The sequence below is a fragment of the Ambystoma mexicanum genome, chromosome 2p, assembly GCF_040938575.1.
Source record: "Ambystoma mexicanum isolate Mex_15411 chromosome 2p, UKY_AmexF1_1, whole genome shotgun sequence".
NCBI classification, from domain to species: Eukaryota; Metazoa; Chordata; class Amphibia; order Caudata; family Ambystomatidae; genus Ambystoma; species Ambystoma mexicanum.
In genome coordinates, this window is record NC_090923.1 from 1210271467 (window position 1) to 1210287269 (window position 15803).

The 15803-nt window shown below is 48.1% G+C and overlaps 1 protein-coding gene across 1 annotated transcript in view; it reads left to right on the forward strand.

The window, feature by feature from the left end:
- Positions 1–603: 603 nt before the first annotated feature.
- ATP6AP1 (ATPase H+ transporting accessory protein 1) overlaps positions 604–15803 on the forward strand; it is a 386669-nt gene continuing 371469 nt past the window's right edge. Inside the window, exon 1 of the mRNA XM_069645470.1 lies at positions 604–854. Within this exon, the coding sequence (XP_069501571.1) occupies positions 757–854 (98 nt within the window). The 5' untranslated portion in view covers positions 604–756. The remainder of the gene's footprint in view (positions 855–15803) is intronic.

Sequence of the window (15803 nt, forward strand, 5' to 3'; positions counted from 1 at the left end):
GCAGGCAGCTCACACCACAGGGGGGACTTTTTCCATGCAATTTGCCTACCGCAGGCGGGGTACGCGTATTCAAGGGGGGGGAGCGAGTTGATTTTCACACGTTTTGGCTGCCGCAAGCAGGGTACGCGTATTGAAGGGGGTGTGCGGGGAGATTTTCATGCATTTTGGCTGCTGCGAGCGGGGTACGTGTATTCAAGGGGGTGCGCAAGTACATTTTCACGTGTTTTGTCTGCCGCCAGCGGGGTACACATAGTTTTTGACACGATTACAGTGTAGGGGGCCTGAAAGTCTGCTTTCCTCATGTGATCATTTTTTTTTTAAAGTAGAAAAAATGGTGGTACGTTTGCCAAACGTAATTAAGCACATTTTAAAAAAACGACACCGTGCGCATTGTAACTGGCACATTTAAAAAAAACGACACCGTGCGCATTTTAACTGGCGATAAAATAACAGTGCTTGCCGATTACTGCATTTTGGGTCATTTCTATATCACAGTTATTATTGCACCGCCGTGAAAACGAATGGAGAAGTATTCACCCTTTGCTTCCAACACTTCTCAACGAGGCGGGACCTCAAATGTCTGTTGACCAATCGCCACTACGCATTGTTTCTGGGTGCTCCTCCCTCCGGAAGTCGGAAGTCACAGGAGAATCATTTGACAGGACCGCTTAGCAGCAGGTGTCACGTGACACATCCCCTCCCAGCCGGGTCAGGTGACACACTAGCAGTGCGGAGTCTTCCCTTCAGTCTGAGAAGATGGAGTGGTTGTACCTGACGGTAGTGCTTCTCGCTGGAAATACGTGGCCTGCTAGCTGCTCACAGCACGTACCATTTCTGCTCTGGTCGAATGAAGGGTAGGTGCCCGGTTTTCCTTCGTGAATTTGGGGCGGGAGCTCAGTAATGAGTAGGGCGGATTGTGCTTTTTATCTAGGGGAATATTGGGAAATTGAGAACGCGGAATAGATGGGTGTTTGTGTGAGGGAAACGTCGGATATCTTTGGATATTCCAACCGCTGTCGGTTGGGCTGAGAGCATCTGTAGTTGGAGATCAGCTGTGCTGTGTTCCGTAAGATCTGATGGTTAGTGTTGGGTTCGTGTGGCGGACGAGGGGCGCTGGCGCTTGAGAATTAAATGATTGTAATTTGATTGTGCAAAATGATTACTTGAGATGGGAAGGAACGACGCGGGTGCAACTTCAGTTAACTGTGGTTAAGGGAACTGGTATTGGATTGAAGGCGATGTGGGGTTCTTGTGACAATATTTGTTGGCCGAAACACGAGCAGGTACGAGGGATGTTGGGGGTTGCTTGCCGGTAATTTTCATTACTACTAGTCCTACTTTTCCTGGTCCTTAACTTTGAGAGGCTTCTTACCTTCCGGAACTGTTTTCCAAGCTCTTTTGTAGGCTCCTTCCCTCCTTTAGAGGTATAACCACCTCCTTACCCATGTGGCCTCAGTTTGTATCAAGCCTTTTCATGGGGCTTCCCCCACCCCCCAATCCAGGGAGGCAGGGGAGCCGACTTATGAAATTCCGGGGGGGGGGGGGTGTGTGGAGTGACATCGCCAGCGGTTATATGACCGCATTTGCACGTTGTCTCCAATTTATTGCGAGGGGGGTGTGGGGAGCGCTGGACAGGGGAAACATTGGCTAGCATGTACTGCATATACTAAAGTCAAGTAAGAAGGAGGTTAAACCATCCAGTTGCATTCCAGTAGGCCAACACTGCTCCTACTCCACCCCTCTATAATCATCCAGGTTGTAGTAGTAGCCCTCAAAAGGCAGAGCAACACAACTAGGATGGGAGAACGAAATGCCATCACATCCTGTGAGTGTGTCAAACCTCATAGCAAAGGCTATGCGTGTGCCTCCTACCTTGGAGCACAATCTCACTAATTTGGTGCAAATCTCGCAAGTGGGTGCAAGGGAATCCCATGTGTGTGTGTGTGGGCTGCAGACCCCGGATCACATGCTCACTTCTTCAGTGTGAAACTCTGGCCAAGGCTCTTTGGGTAAGCATTCAGGATGGGTCTCACACATTTAAACAGTGTGATATATTGAGTGGGCACCTCACTCCTTGGAGCATAGTATACCCGTTGCTGGTAATCTCACAACTGAACGTACAGTTTCACTCTTGGTCATCTCAGTGACCCCATGTATATTAATGGACAGTCTCCCATCTGGGAAGACAATTATATTTCTGTTAAAACATTCTGAATTCTCACTCCAGTTTTCTCGATCTACAGATCCATAACATATTAATTCATTGTGTGTGCAGGGGTGGTAACTTGTGTCTGAGAGAGCTCATTATTTCATTAAGGAGGGATAAAGGGGTAACAACCCCCTGTATGTGGGATTAGGCTCATTTTGCCCCATGGCCCCTCACTCCAGAATGAGTGAGCAGGTTTTAAGACCGTGCAGATTCTGCTATCCTTCAGGCTCGAGCCTTCTATCCCTTGCCCCATCACGGCTTCCAACATTCTGAGCGGCATCTTATGTACAGCATGCAGCTCGGGACATGCCTGTTGCCAATTGAATGTAGCCATATCTACTATTTAGACACTGGGAGAGTGCCATGAACCCACATTGGTGGTGAAGAAGCACTCAACATATAGAACACAATGGTATAGTGTTGCAGTCCTGCTTAGAAATGACAATTTGGTCTGTTTAAATGTAAAGCAGAGTGGATGAGAAGTACACGCACTGTACCATTAAAAATAAAGCAGCTCTGGTGGGTGGAAGTGCTGCTTCAGTGGCATCAAGAGTATCCAATTCCCTGCGGGGTAGTGTTGGTCATTTCCTATTGAAGCATAGCAGCCCTATTGAGAGGTGCCATTAAAAGTGAAGCTGTCCAGTAGGCTGGATCAGTGCTGCCCCATAAAAGGTGTAGAAGCCTCTGTAAGAAGTGGCAGTACTGTCCCAACGGTGGAAAGTGTTGTATTTTCACATTAACTATGCTTAAGCACTTTGGGTTATTGAATAGTGCTGCTACATTCTGAGTAATTCCATCCCTTTAAATATATTAGCTCTTGTATAACCACGACAGTGTTGAGTTAATCTGATGATGAGGAAGATGATATCAGACTTGCTCAATAGTTCTGGTTCTCTATCATTAAATGTACTTCAGATCTTCAGTGTCTCGGGAGGATAGCTCGGGGGCAACTTGCTCGCCTTGGAAGCAAGACGACATGGAGCAACACAGGTTCGATCCCTCGGTCTGCGCTTAGAAACCTCTGGGTATTGCATACATGATAAATAACCAATTAAAATTTAAATAAATAAAACTGCAGAGAAGTGCTGGGGCCTTGTCAATAAGAATAGTGCTGATGTTGTCCCATCAAAAGTATAGCAGCCCCACTAAGATAAACTAGCATTGCCTCAACAAAAGCATAGTATTACAATTATAGAAGCCCTGTTGCCAAGAGGGGTGCACAGATGTACAAATACATCCAACTCAAAACGAATTTTAGAAATTGAGTGATAGACTTGCTTTGCATCTGTGCCTCAAGTTCTAAAAATCGCTTTGGGTTGGGTGTACCTATACATCCGTGCACCCGGGTGCACAGATGTAGAAGTATACCAAACCCAAAACGATTTTCAGAAATTGAAGGACAGATGCAAAGCAAGAGCCTCTTTCTTTGCATCTGTCCTTCAATTTTTAAACATTGTTTTTTGCCCAGCTTAAGGGCCATCCATACTGCGTCTCTTCTCTGCGGCCCGGGGGGAGGGGGTCTGCCGGGGGTGACCGGAGCCCCTGTGTACTCGGCGCCCCTGCATGGAGGGATAAGTGGGACGCCCTACTGGGACGAGTAAGAGTAGGACTCGGAGTAAAGAGGATTACCGTTGAGTAATCCTAACATTACCTCATTTCATATTCTAGTACTTGCCTTTTGATATATAGCAAACCCAAGACAATTACCGCTCCAGACACAAGAAGCTTGCTCAGTTGCATATTAGTGCTAGCTCCATCAATGAATCCTGGTTTGTAACACTCCCACCCAAAGGATGTTGACCTGGGACCCTCCACATTGAACTGGTAGTGATGGGTAAATGTGTCGGGACTAGCCCAAGTGGCTGCTTTACATATGTCCTCCAGGGAAACTCCCTGCACATTAGCCCAAGAAGGGGACACCCCTCTAGTGGACCTCCCCTGGATAGAACCCCTTGGACTTTGTTCAGTGTATTCGTAGGCCATCAAGATGAGACCTTATCCACCTGTTAATGGTAGCTGTGGAACGCTTCTGTCCACATCCTCCTGTGCCGAAAGCCACTATCAAGTTGTCTGTTTGCCTAATTTACTTTGTGCACTCAAGAAATTCTAAGATAAGATTCTCTGGATAGCAGGCAGCCAGCACTGTCTCATGAGACCTGTGAATCCTGGATGTAGGAACAAAGGATGGATCATATTGAAGGACAAGAGATTCCTTGTATATCTTCAAAAAGGGCTGTTGATAGAAAAACCTCCTGTCGGAAGTGGCTGTCATCTAGAACGTGGTTTTCAAAGTGATCTATTTTAATACAATGGGACCCGATGATTCAAATTATTTTTTTTGCAGCATGCTGAGAACTAGGTGCAGTTCCCAAGGGGGTGTCACCAGAGTGTACCATAGGTCTGGATAATGATAGGCACTTTTGGGGAGCATTCCCACAAAAGCCCTCACTCCCCAGAGGATGCAGCCAGTGCTTCCCCCCCCCCCCCCCAAAAAAAAAACTGATGGCCACCCAGTGTGCCTGTAATAACACAACCAGTCCCTTCAATGCTCCCTCATGCACAAATTGTAGAATACCCGGGATCCTACACTCTAGTGCCGGCAGATTATTTCTGCTACACCAGGTCACAAAGTTGTCACAATGATGGTTGGAGGACCGCTGAGCCTTCTCAACCACTTCGGCCACTTGAACTGAGGGCCATAGCTTCTGTAATCGCCTCCTGTCAACTTCCATACCCCTATCGTAGCGGTTGGCATGAGAACTGAGGCATCTCTCCCCACCCCCCCCAAAAGGGGGGAGGGGTGGCCATCTGGGTATAACTCATGGGGGATACAATTATAGATCGATGAGCACTGAGAACCAACCCCTCCTGGGCCAGTAAGGAACCACCAATATAGCCGTGATCAGGCTCATCTCTTAATTTCAGGACCACATGAGGTATTATGGGAAAGGGAGTGAAGGCTTATAGCAGGGTCTTGGGTCATTCCACCAACGGGGCATCCACTCCCATTCCTGCTGTGATGGAAACCTGGGTGTTGTAAGAGGAAGCAAACGGGACTATCTAAGGGACCCTGGAACTCCCGCAGATGTCCGTCAGTGGTAGGTGTTCAGGTTGAACTGTTTTGCTGCCATCACATGATCAAGCCCCCTGATCTCGATGGCTTACAGTGAGGATAGGTGAGCTTCCGCCCAGTGACTATTGCCATTGCAAGATTCTAGAGTGTCTGGGATCTCATACACCCCCCCAACCCTTTTGAAACCCCCAATTCTGATGATTTATGTAGCACGTGTCTGTGATATTATCCATACTTGGTACTACTGGGTGATTGAGCAGTCGTAGCTAGAACGGATGTGTACAATCGTTTTATTATTTTTTTTGCGTGCAGACTGCATGCAGTAAAACTTTGTCCCCACCTCCATTGGTAAGGATGCGGGGGGACACCCCACCAAACCTGAGTCCGCAGGTACTTGAACATGAGGAGTGGGGGAAATCACCCTCCCTTCCTTGTTTGTGTGGCATCTGTAGTAAGTATGATCCTTGAGACCAGTGATGGCAGACTCCCTTTCTGAGGTGTGTCAGAGTACCTCCAAAGAAAGTTCAACCTGTGAGTTTGTGATTGGGATCTTGATCTCGTAATTTTCTTACTACGGTGCCAAAAGGAAAGAGTTTGCAGTAATGGTCTGAGGCATTTTTGCCCAGGGGACCACGAAAACGCACAAGGCCGTGTAGCGTACAGAGATCACTGGGGGTCACCCTGTCCTTGTTGAGATTGCGCTGCAAAATGTTTTCCATTTGTAAATTCTGTCTAGTGGTAGACCAATCTTCTCCTTTGTGCAGAACTGCGCACCCTATACATTGCAAGGATTGTGACTGGATCATCTGGTACTTACCCCAACTTGGCGAGTGTTTGGTAGACTTTGTGCAGGTGTGTTAGGACTGCTTTTCTTTCTCCGGCCCTGACAGCCAATCATCCAAGTAAGTGTAGACTTGTATGCCCTCCTGATGTAGGGGAGCCAACAGCTTGTTGAAGACTCTCGGGCCGACTTTAGCCCGAGCGGGAGGACCCTGAGGCAATAGTGGAGTGTTCGCACCACAAACATCACAAAACACTGATGGATCCTGAGGAATGGGTATGTGATAGTAGGCATCCTGCAAATCGATCACTACCACACTCTCCATCCTGAATGTTCTGGTCTTCACAAACAACGTTTTTTAAGTCAATATAATCAGGCTGAAGTTGCTGCTCCCTGATTTGGGTACCAAAAATATCCTGGATTAAAATCCCAGTCCCTATAGTGCCTGGGCTTTCTGACAATTGCCCTCTTTTGTAGTATTTGCTGGAGCATGGCTATCTTCTTGTAGGCATCCCTCGGCAGGTTGGTCCAGTGTCTCGGATTCTGGAGGAAGGGGAGGTGAAGTCCGTTTACCCAAGCCGAATTGTGCTGCGTGCCCAAGCATCGGATGCCAATTAGTCCCACATTCTTGATTAGTACGCCATCCTAATTGTCAGAGCTGCTCCCCTCTAGGCAGGGATCTGGGTTTTCTGAATGGCCCCTGAACTCTAGATTTCCTCTGTTCACCTCTAAATCCGTTGAACCCGGATACCTTGCACTCGAAAGAATACAGATTCTGGTTTTCCAGATGGGTCTGTATTTAATTATCGTGTAATTGGTCAGCCGATAGATGTTTAGACCCATCCGGGTCCTTATCAAAGCTCTGAGCCAGCGAGCCGCCAGGACTGCCCTGGTCTACTGCCAGACAGCAGGGACAGAATTGGACCTCCCTCCCAAACCTAACAAGGATGGATGAGAATTAATCCTGATCTGCCAAACGTGGTAACCAGAATATCAACTACTATAGCCTTGATAAGGACCTTGATGGGTTGAAACACTTGTCGACTGACCACTTACATTATTATTGAACAATACAAACCCAACTAAAAAAACAGAATCTGTATTCTTTCGAGCACAAGCGAAGGCCTTGCCTGAATGCAGTTTCAACTGGCACACTGTGGTGTGATCAGCCTACCTGGGTCTGACGGTCCACTGACTACTGGCTCTGTGTTGCAGGTGTTCCGTTAGTACCACCTCACTTGTATTTCGCAACGGGCAATACTAGTCTAACCATATGAATTATTTTCTGATGGAAGGTTATCATTCCAAGATGGACAGTCTGGTACACTCTTATTCTGATCTTTCAAAATACCTCAGATTGGGAAAGGGGACAAATGGCACCATTGAACGTTATTGTATGCTTTGCATTAAATCAGTCGCTTAGCACTATCGGAGATCTCTATATTGGATAAACAAATCTGTGATAAAAGGATTGTATGTCTGAATCTCTAAATTCATAACCGATGCACTGCTTGGTGCTCGCATCACTGTTCACAACACTCACGCCCGCCAACATTTAAAATGTTTGTCACCATAAACATACATACTCATTTGGACAGCTTACGTTTTTGGATGCAAGTATAAAATGGCTGCAACATTAGATACTCAAATGGGGTATTTTTATATTATATTTTGAATATAGATGGGATGTTTTGTCTGAACCCGTCCCCCATGCTTCGTGCACAACACGTGCCAAGCATGCAGGAGGGGGCCTGGCCATACCAAGCCCCGTTTCTTGGCCCAGGCGCAGCGGGTGACAGCCTAGGGAGCAGAGCTCAATACAATGACATGCAAATTAAATGTAGCACCCAACGCTTAGCATTGTACCATTTTTCTTGATCACATGGAGGATTGGGCAGATATACATACATTTTAATAAAACCCAGCCAACGGGCGCTGAGCATTTGTACACATACAAATGAGCTTTATTAGTCCAGAAAGATGATATACCACCGATGTCCAACTTTACGAAGTCCTAATTAACCTATAGGCAGTCCACAGGATCAGTTTTCGAATTAGCACTTACTGTGTCCACTTTGTGTGCCACCTATAGCACAGGAACACAGCTTCACCAAAGTACATCCAAGGTGACTGGACCCACCGCTTGGTTGATAATTCTTTGAAGTCAAAACCGCACCCGGACTAACTGGGGGTCACATCTGCTGCGTGGTGGTATGAGTCGCTTCAAAACAGGGAGCTCTCTCACCTGTTTCACTGCGACAGCACACCGCTTTCATGATTTCTTGCAGTAGAGGCTGCATGCCTACTTCCCTAGCCGGCCGTGTTCTTCTCTGCCTCCATTCCGGTGGTGGATGCTGCTTCCACTCGCTCGTCCAGGCTTGAGTCCTCCCTCACTGTTGCTGCCAAGGTCGCGAAGACAGCATTGCTGTATACCACATCTCTCCTGCTGGCGGTGTGAGCCGCTCTTCCCATTTCCCCCGTCGGGTATCGCCTCTTCCTTGCCACACGTGCCGGTGGACCGGAAGACGTCGGAACTGACCTTGACATGACTGGATGGTGCGAATAGGCCCACACTGGGGACTCAAGTGATGGGCGCCAGCACACTGCGAAACCAAGCCAGCCCTGCTGACTGTCATCGGACAAGATCCGACATTGGATGTGAGAGCTCCTGTCTGGCGGCGCACACCTCGGCGTGTGCTTCAACATGGCCAGGCAGCACACGGGTTGTTACAGACCTCGTCGCCATTTTTATGGGGCTTGGTATGGCCAGGCCCCCTCCTGCATGCTTGCCATACATAGACACAGGAGTCAGCGAGTTGGTGTTCAAACTGCCGCACAGGGAGCCGTGCAGCCCTTTTATTTAGTTAATCACGTGTTGCACACATGACACTGCAGAATTAGGCATGAGAGAGGGGTTCAGACATAACAACCCGGTCTCAAACTTCTCCAAGAGAGAAGCTGCATTGCCACAGGCAGTCATGTGCCTTGAACTTGAATGCCCCGCAACATGCTGATCTCAATAGTTGGAGCTGAGCCTGCCATTCCTTCATCCTGGGCTCAGCTTCTAGCTTGCCCTCTGTTGGCTCTGCCTTCCCCATAGGGGGATACTGTAGATGAAGGTCTCCAACTGTCGCCACTCTATGCCCCGCACAGAAAGGAAGCCATAGTTATTTTGCGAACAAAGAAAAAATGGAGACCTCAAGTTTAAGGAGGCGATTATCCCTCCAGAGGAGAGGCCAAGCAAACAAAAGAGCTTGGAAAATGGCTCTGGAAGGTGGTTGGGCCTCTCAAAGGTAAGTACTGGAACTCGGAAGAGGGACTTTGCGGTAATGTGATATTTTATTGAATGAATTATTTAACTATATGTGGTTCATTCCAGGCTGGCCCGTGTTTATTAATTTGGGAGATATGTACTGTTCTAAAACATCTACCTAATGTCAATTCAGAGCACTTGGAAACCTTCATGTTTTTTTTTTTTAATGTATTATTTTTTTTTACTGTGCAAATGACCACTGCAGGGGTCTTGCAGCACATAGCCTTGTTGAATTTGGACTTGGCCCATGGAGGCAGCCAGAGCATGGACTCTGGAGTGAAGAGGAAATGCGGGGCTGGGGGAGGTGAGGGTAGTAGAAAGGAGGGGAAAACCTCAGGAAGTGAAAAACATGCAGCCCATTCACAACCTGTATGGAAATAAAAGGGTGAGCGATACTGAACGTTTAGGTATTTTGACCAGAAGACAATTAAATGAAAAGAAGGACAAGAGCTTCCCTTATTGACCTGCGGCAGCAATTACTAGTGTGGTGGTGATATTCCGTGGTGGTGATTTTCCGTCAAGTCATGTTGTGGATGCGTGATGACCTTGATGTGGTCAAGAGTGCATAGGAGGAGTTGTTGGAGCTTTTGAGCTGATAATCGTATTGGATTCTCTCCTGCTGATAGCCAGAGTTTCCTTTCAAAGTCGACCCCGCAGACGGACACTTCAGAACCAGGAATTGCTTGTGTACAGGAGTGCTGGGGGACATAGGGGTTGTGGGAGAATCTCTGCACTCTGTGCCTTACCAGATTGGCCTCGGGTGGAGAAGAGCGAATGAGTATGGACCTTGTATGCGGTGAATTGTAAATATACCATTGTAATGCTGCAGAGGATAATTAAATGAGGTATGGTTGTAAAATAATAACTTGCAGGCTAGCAAGGTCAAAAGAGCCGGTTGAAATTGCTGAGTAATCATGTGAGTAAATGTGGTCTGTTAGCTTTGCTAAGCCAGTGGACATCGTCTAGGCGCACTCCTGATACTACCCTATCCATTTTTGGCCAAATTTTCTCTGTAGCTCCGGTAAGCCACTCCTTAAAGACATGCATTTGGGCCGACCCGTAGTTGCATAGGATATTATGGCAGCCTAGCCCCTTTGGTTGCAGGGGTCATTAGTTTCCAATGCTACCTGTGAGGTCCTATTTTTCCATATGAATTCCAAGTTCTTGAAAAAAGGATTGGGAAACCTCTACTGGGAAAACTTGGAAATAGTAGGACTCTGGGCAGGACGTCCATCTTAATGGTGTTGATTCGCCTTAGCCATGTTACTGTTGGAGAATTCCATTTACGTGGTTGTATTTTGATGGTGTCTAGCAGTGGACGGTGAAGTCCGTCCAGGGTCCTCGTAATTGTCACTCCAAGAAGTCTTATGCACCCCGAGGTCGAGCGGAAGGAAGTGCATTGTTTCACCCGTATGAGGGATTCCCCTGTTATCGACAGGTTGAGGATTTCTGATTTGGTGATCTAAACATTTAGCTCTGCCACTGCTCAAAATGAGTCTATTTCACGGATAACCTCTGGGAGCGAGTGTTCGGGTTCTGTGAGGGTGAGGAGCACATCTGCAAATGCCATTACTTTGTGGTCCTCCACCCTTGCCCCCCAAAGGGAATACCACATATCGCCTCTAGGGCCTAATTCTACTGATAAATGGTTCCAGACGAATTGCGTTGCAGGAGGAAGGAAAGGGGGCATCCCTGTTTTGGTATTTTTTTGGGAAAATTACCCATTCATCAGAAGCTGAACTATCGGGTTATTGTATTTGGCTCAGATTTATTTGTATAAAGGAGGGCCTGAATGCCATCATTTACAGAGGGTGAAACAAGACAGCCCATTCAACCCGATCAATGCTTTCTCAGCCTCTACAAGCAACGCCGGGGGAGGGCCTTCCTGGTGGCTGTGTCAATCTGTCGACAGACCCTACAGATGTTTATCATACGTTTGCCTCAGTTTTATAAACCCAGACTGGTCGAGGCCAGTCAGTTTAGGGAGGATGTTTTCCAGTCTGTTTGCTACGATTATCGTATATATTTTGGCATTGATTTTTATGAGGGTGATATGACCCGCAGTGGGACGGGTCTTTGGCTGGCTTCGGGAAGGGGGCCAGCTTGGCTTCCTCCATCGTGGGTGTTATTGGGTTCTGTTTGCGAAAAGAGTTGTAAAGTTTAGTAAGTCTGGGGGCTAGCTATGTCTGCAAGGTTTTGTAAAACGCTGTGGGGTAGCCATCTGGACCTGGGGATTTGTTCAGCGGTAGGGTCTTGATCGCCCCCCAACACTTCCTGAATAGTGATGTCAGAGTTATAGATTTCCCGCTCCATTGGTGTGATCTTTGGGTGCGGAACAGAGTGCAAGTAAAGATCTCGCAGCTTGTGATCAGGGTTGTCAGACCTGTATAGGGAGGTATAGAATGCTGTGAATTGTCCCGCTTTGTAGTCAACATATTCCCTTGGGGAAAATTTATCCCTAGCATCACCTGGGCTGCGGGTTTTTGTTTTAGTTGTCTCTCTAGCATCCTACCAATAATTTCTGCCGCAAGTACAGGAGTCTTTTATTTGTATTATTATTTTCAGCTTTTTTATTTTTTTTTTTTATTTTTTTTTTTAGTAAGTCTGATTTTGCCCCTGATGTTCCTATACTTCTTGCATAACATCACCCCCAGAATCTGTTTCCATCTTTCACATGACTGCCCGGAGCTCATGTTTCAGGCTGGTTTCCAAATCCATGGCTTGCTTCTCTCTAGTGGCCCGCATTGCTATCAATTCCCCCCTCCCCATCCCATAACACTGCTTTAAAGGTGTCCACAAGCACTGCTCTGTCATCCCAGAAGAAGTGCAAATATGTCCTCAATCTTACGTTCTATATCATGTAGCAGCACTTGATCCTTCCCCCAGTAGCTGTTTAAAAGACAAAGTCCATAGTCCTCCCTTGTGTTTTGGAAGTTTTAGCATTGTTGAGAGTGGAGCATGATCAGAGCGTAGTATTGTACCTCGACCTCCCAAATGTTGTCTAGTAAGGACGTTGAGGGCCATATATAGTCAATCTGGGAAAACATGTAGCCTATTCCTGTTCCCCTGATTCAGGTCCATGCGTCATTTAGGTTCAAGTGGTCCAGCTTAGGAGCAAGAGCCTGTGAGATGGAGGTCTGCCCTTGGTAGTTTTTAGAGCTTCTGTCCCTCTTTGGGTCCCACACCAAGTTAGTGTCCTGTTAACAGAATCTCCCGTTTTGCAACATTTCAAGCTTGCTCTTATAAAACCTCCCTGCCACGTGTTGGGGGTGTAGAGTGTCCAGTCACCCCAATTTGCATATTGGGTATAGGTACCTCCCCTCTTTGTCAGCAAGCGATCACAGCACATGGGGTGACAGACCCACCCGAATGGCAATCGGGACTCCTGCCACCTTCCCAGGGGCATTCGCTTAGTAAACTTGGGGGTAGTGTTGCAATTTGTGCATCTGCTTATCTAGTTTCCTTATGTCTCTTGTAAAGCGATATCTGGTTTTGCAGATTGGAGGAAGTGGTAGACTTTCTTGCGCTTAACAGGGGCATTTAATGCCATAATGGTGGTTCCTTGCACTGTGTGTGATGTCCAACAACGCTGCCAATTTCCGTATCATATAAGCCTTGTGTCTAGGCTCAGGCCATGTAAGAGTTTGAACGTGCAGATCCCAGGTTAATTGCCATAATCTGTGACACAACTCGCACCCCCCCCCAAACCCGAAAAAAAAACATTGCCCCATGCCCTGTTGCCCTTCCAGGCCCCAACAGTGGAATTCCCACCTCCCAACACCCTGGCATGGGCCAAACCTCCTAGAGTCTCCTCTGGGCACCGGCCCGTGGCTTTGACCCACCACTAACTCCAGGGACAACAGGTGGGGTAGCATAAAACCCCTTTCATGATTACAAGTGGTTTTCGGCGATCTCGTTTTTCCGATCTCGGCTGCCCCTACCTACGTAACTCCTCTGTCGCTGGTTGATGCATATTCCTGCACTGTCCCCCTTTTCGGCGCAGCAGTAGGTTCCTCAGACGCAACAGTGTCCCTTTCCCTACTGCTTCAGCGTTGCCCCTTTTTTCTTGCTCTTGCAACTTGTGTCCACTCCCATGCTCTTTTCCTGTGTAATGTGCTGTCTCGTGTTAGTGGCACCCACATCCTCGTCGTTGAGCTGCAGTATCTGGGCCCCCTCCTCGCTGGTAGTGCCCATCCTATGAGAACAAGAGGCTGAAGGGGAAGGTCCACTTATGTCAAATTTGGTGGGCTGCCAGTGCCTGCACAACTGGTCCCATCTCCCTGCGTTTTTGTAGTGTTGCTTTGGATGAGATCCTGGTAGTATTGAATTTCGGAGCCATTGAAGGGGATTGGGCCTGTTTGCAGTGCTTCTCTGAGGATGTGTTCTGTAAGGCTATACAATGTTATTACCGCCACAATGTCCCTTGGTCGAGCCCAGGCCTCATTCCTTTTGGGTCCAGTTCTGTGGATCCTGTCTAAGTATATTCCCCTCTCCAAGTAGGTCTGTGGAGATCCGCTGCACCCTTGCTTGCTTTAAGAGCTTTATCTGCCACTACCTCTGGTACATTCCAAATACGGATATTGAACCTCCTGGATCTATTCTCTAGGCCCTCGCATTGGATTTCAAGGTTGTAGGAGAGCCGTACTGAGTCTTCCAGGGCTTCATCAGTCTTTCTGGAGTCTTCCGCTGTCTCTTGGAGGGCTCTCTCAGCGTTACCTGTCCTTTCCTCCAGCAACGCCACATCTTCGTTTAGATCTTGTATTCCTTGTTTCACTTCGGTTGTGAGCATGGACAATGGGGCCTGTAAAGAGGCAGTCGGTCTGTCCTGGAAATAATTGAAGCAGGATTTTAGGTCGACTTTGCTCCTAGCCATGGCCCATCGTCCCGGTGTGTTCCGTCCCCCGCATAATCCACTTGGGTCCGTGAGTTGGCTGCTGGCTCCTTTGCACTGCCCTGTTGTAGGGAGTCCTCTTGAGGTTTGGTTAGTGGGGTGCTCTTGGTAGGGCAGTTCCTCTGCTTGTCCCCTGGCATTGGGCAGGGTTGTTGTAGCACTGTGGGCTGGTGGGAGGATCTGCACCAGACTAGGGCGGCTGGCAGGATGGCTACCACCGGAGCACTAGGCTTTTACAAGTCGAAGGCTCATTATGCATCTACACATCCGCTCGTTTGTGATGGGCTTCAATCATGGCTTACAAAAGGTGTGGGCCTCCTGCCGTGGTTAGCGGGCACTGGTGCGGAATAAGGTGGGGGGAATGCAGGGTAGATGTGCCCCACCCGGCTCTGCCTGGTCCGATTTAGGCCCTGCCCCCGCACAAACCCGAGGGCCGTGTGTTCTTTCGCATGGCCCCCCACATGACTGACCTCTTCTACACAGTTTTTACCTGCCAGTGCGGGTGGAGGAGCCCAATCTTCTGGCACTCACACTGCAGCAGGCAGCACTGAACCTCAATTGCTGGTTGGGCCCCCTGGCTCACCTCTCCTTGGTGCTTCCCTGGGGATTCCCTTCTCTTCGGCCAGTTCCTCTGCACTGGTCCTGTCGCCTCTCTGGGGCATCACTGCCTGGCCGGCCGCGCTTCTTGGACGCGTCGTTGGGCGATTGCTCGCAGCGGCCACTGGGGTGACTTCCGGTGCAGTGCTTGTGCTCTGCCGTCTCTCCCCCGCCTCCTGTTTGCGTCCAGCGCTGCCAAGGCTGATCCCAGAGTCTCCACCTGCAGATTAAGTATTGGTGGATTCAGGGGTGCGGGTGGAGGGGGTCTGCAGGCAGTTATTGGTACCCCAGCAGGAGGTGGGTGGGTTTCGGCTTCACTGCGGGGCAGTTCGAGGGCATAGCGCCGAAACTCATGTCCACCTTCTACTGTCTGCCATCTTGGAATCTCTTGATGCTTGTTTTTAATAGGTGTTAATTGAAAGGAGCTTATCTAAATCGAGTGACTGAGGTCCCTTCTGTATAGACATCTGCAAAAGTAGCTAATTTACAGATATAAACGCTCAGCAGACTATTTAGAAATAACACTGCTGGGCCAGTTTATGTTGCTTGATGGAGCTAGCTCTGAGATCTCGGGAGGATATGGCCATCGTTATTAATTGCTATATAAAATGTTTTTGTTGATCTGTCCAATACAAATAATGCTCTCCCTCTCAATCTCTGGCTTCAGTAGTTGCTGGGAGTTTTCATTCTCTACCCCTACCGTCAAATCCCTGGAATTTATTTTCGACTCAAACGACTTTGCTCTGGTGTAATATTCGATCTTTGGTTGAAGCAGAACATTTTTATTTTTATTTCTGCCATCCGATCTTTTATCCCTGTTCGCCTTTTTCTTTTATCCCTGTTCGCCTTGTTCTTTTATTCATGTTCGCCTCGTTATTTTTATCCCCTCGACAGTGCTATTTTAGCCGGTCATCCTAAATCCACTCACTTCTGTGAGGG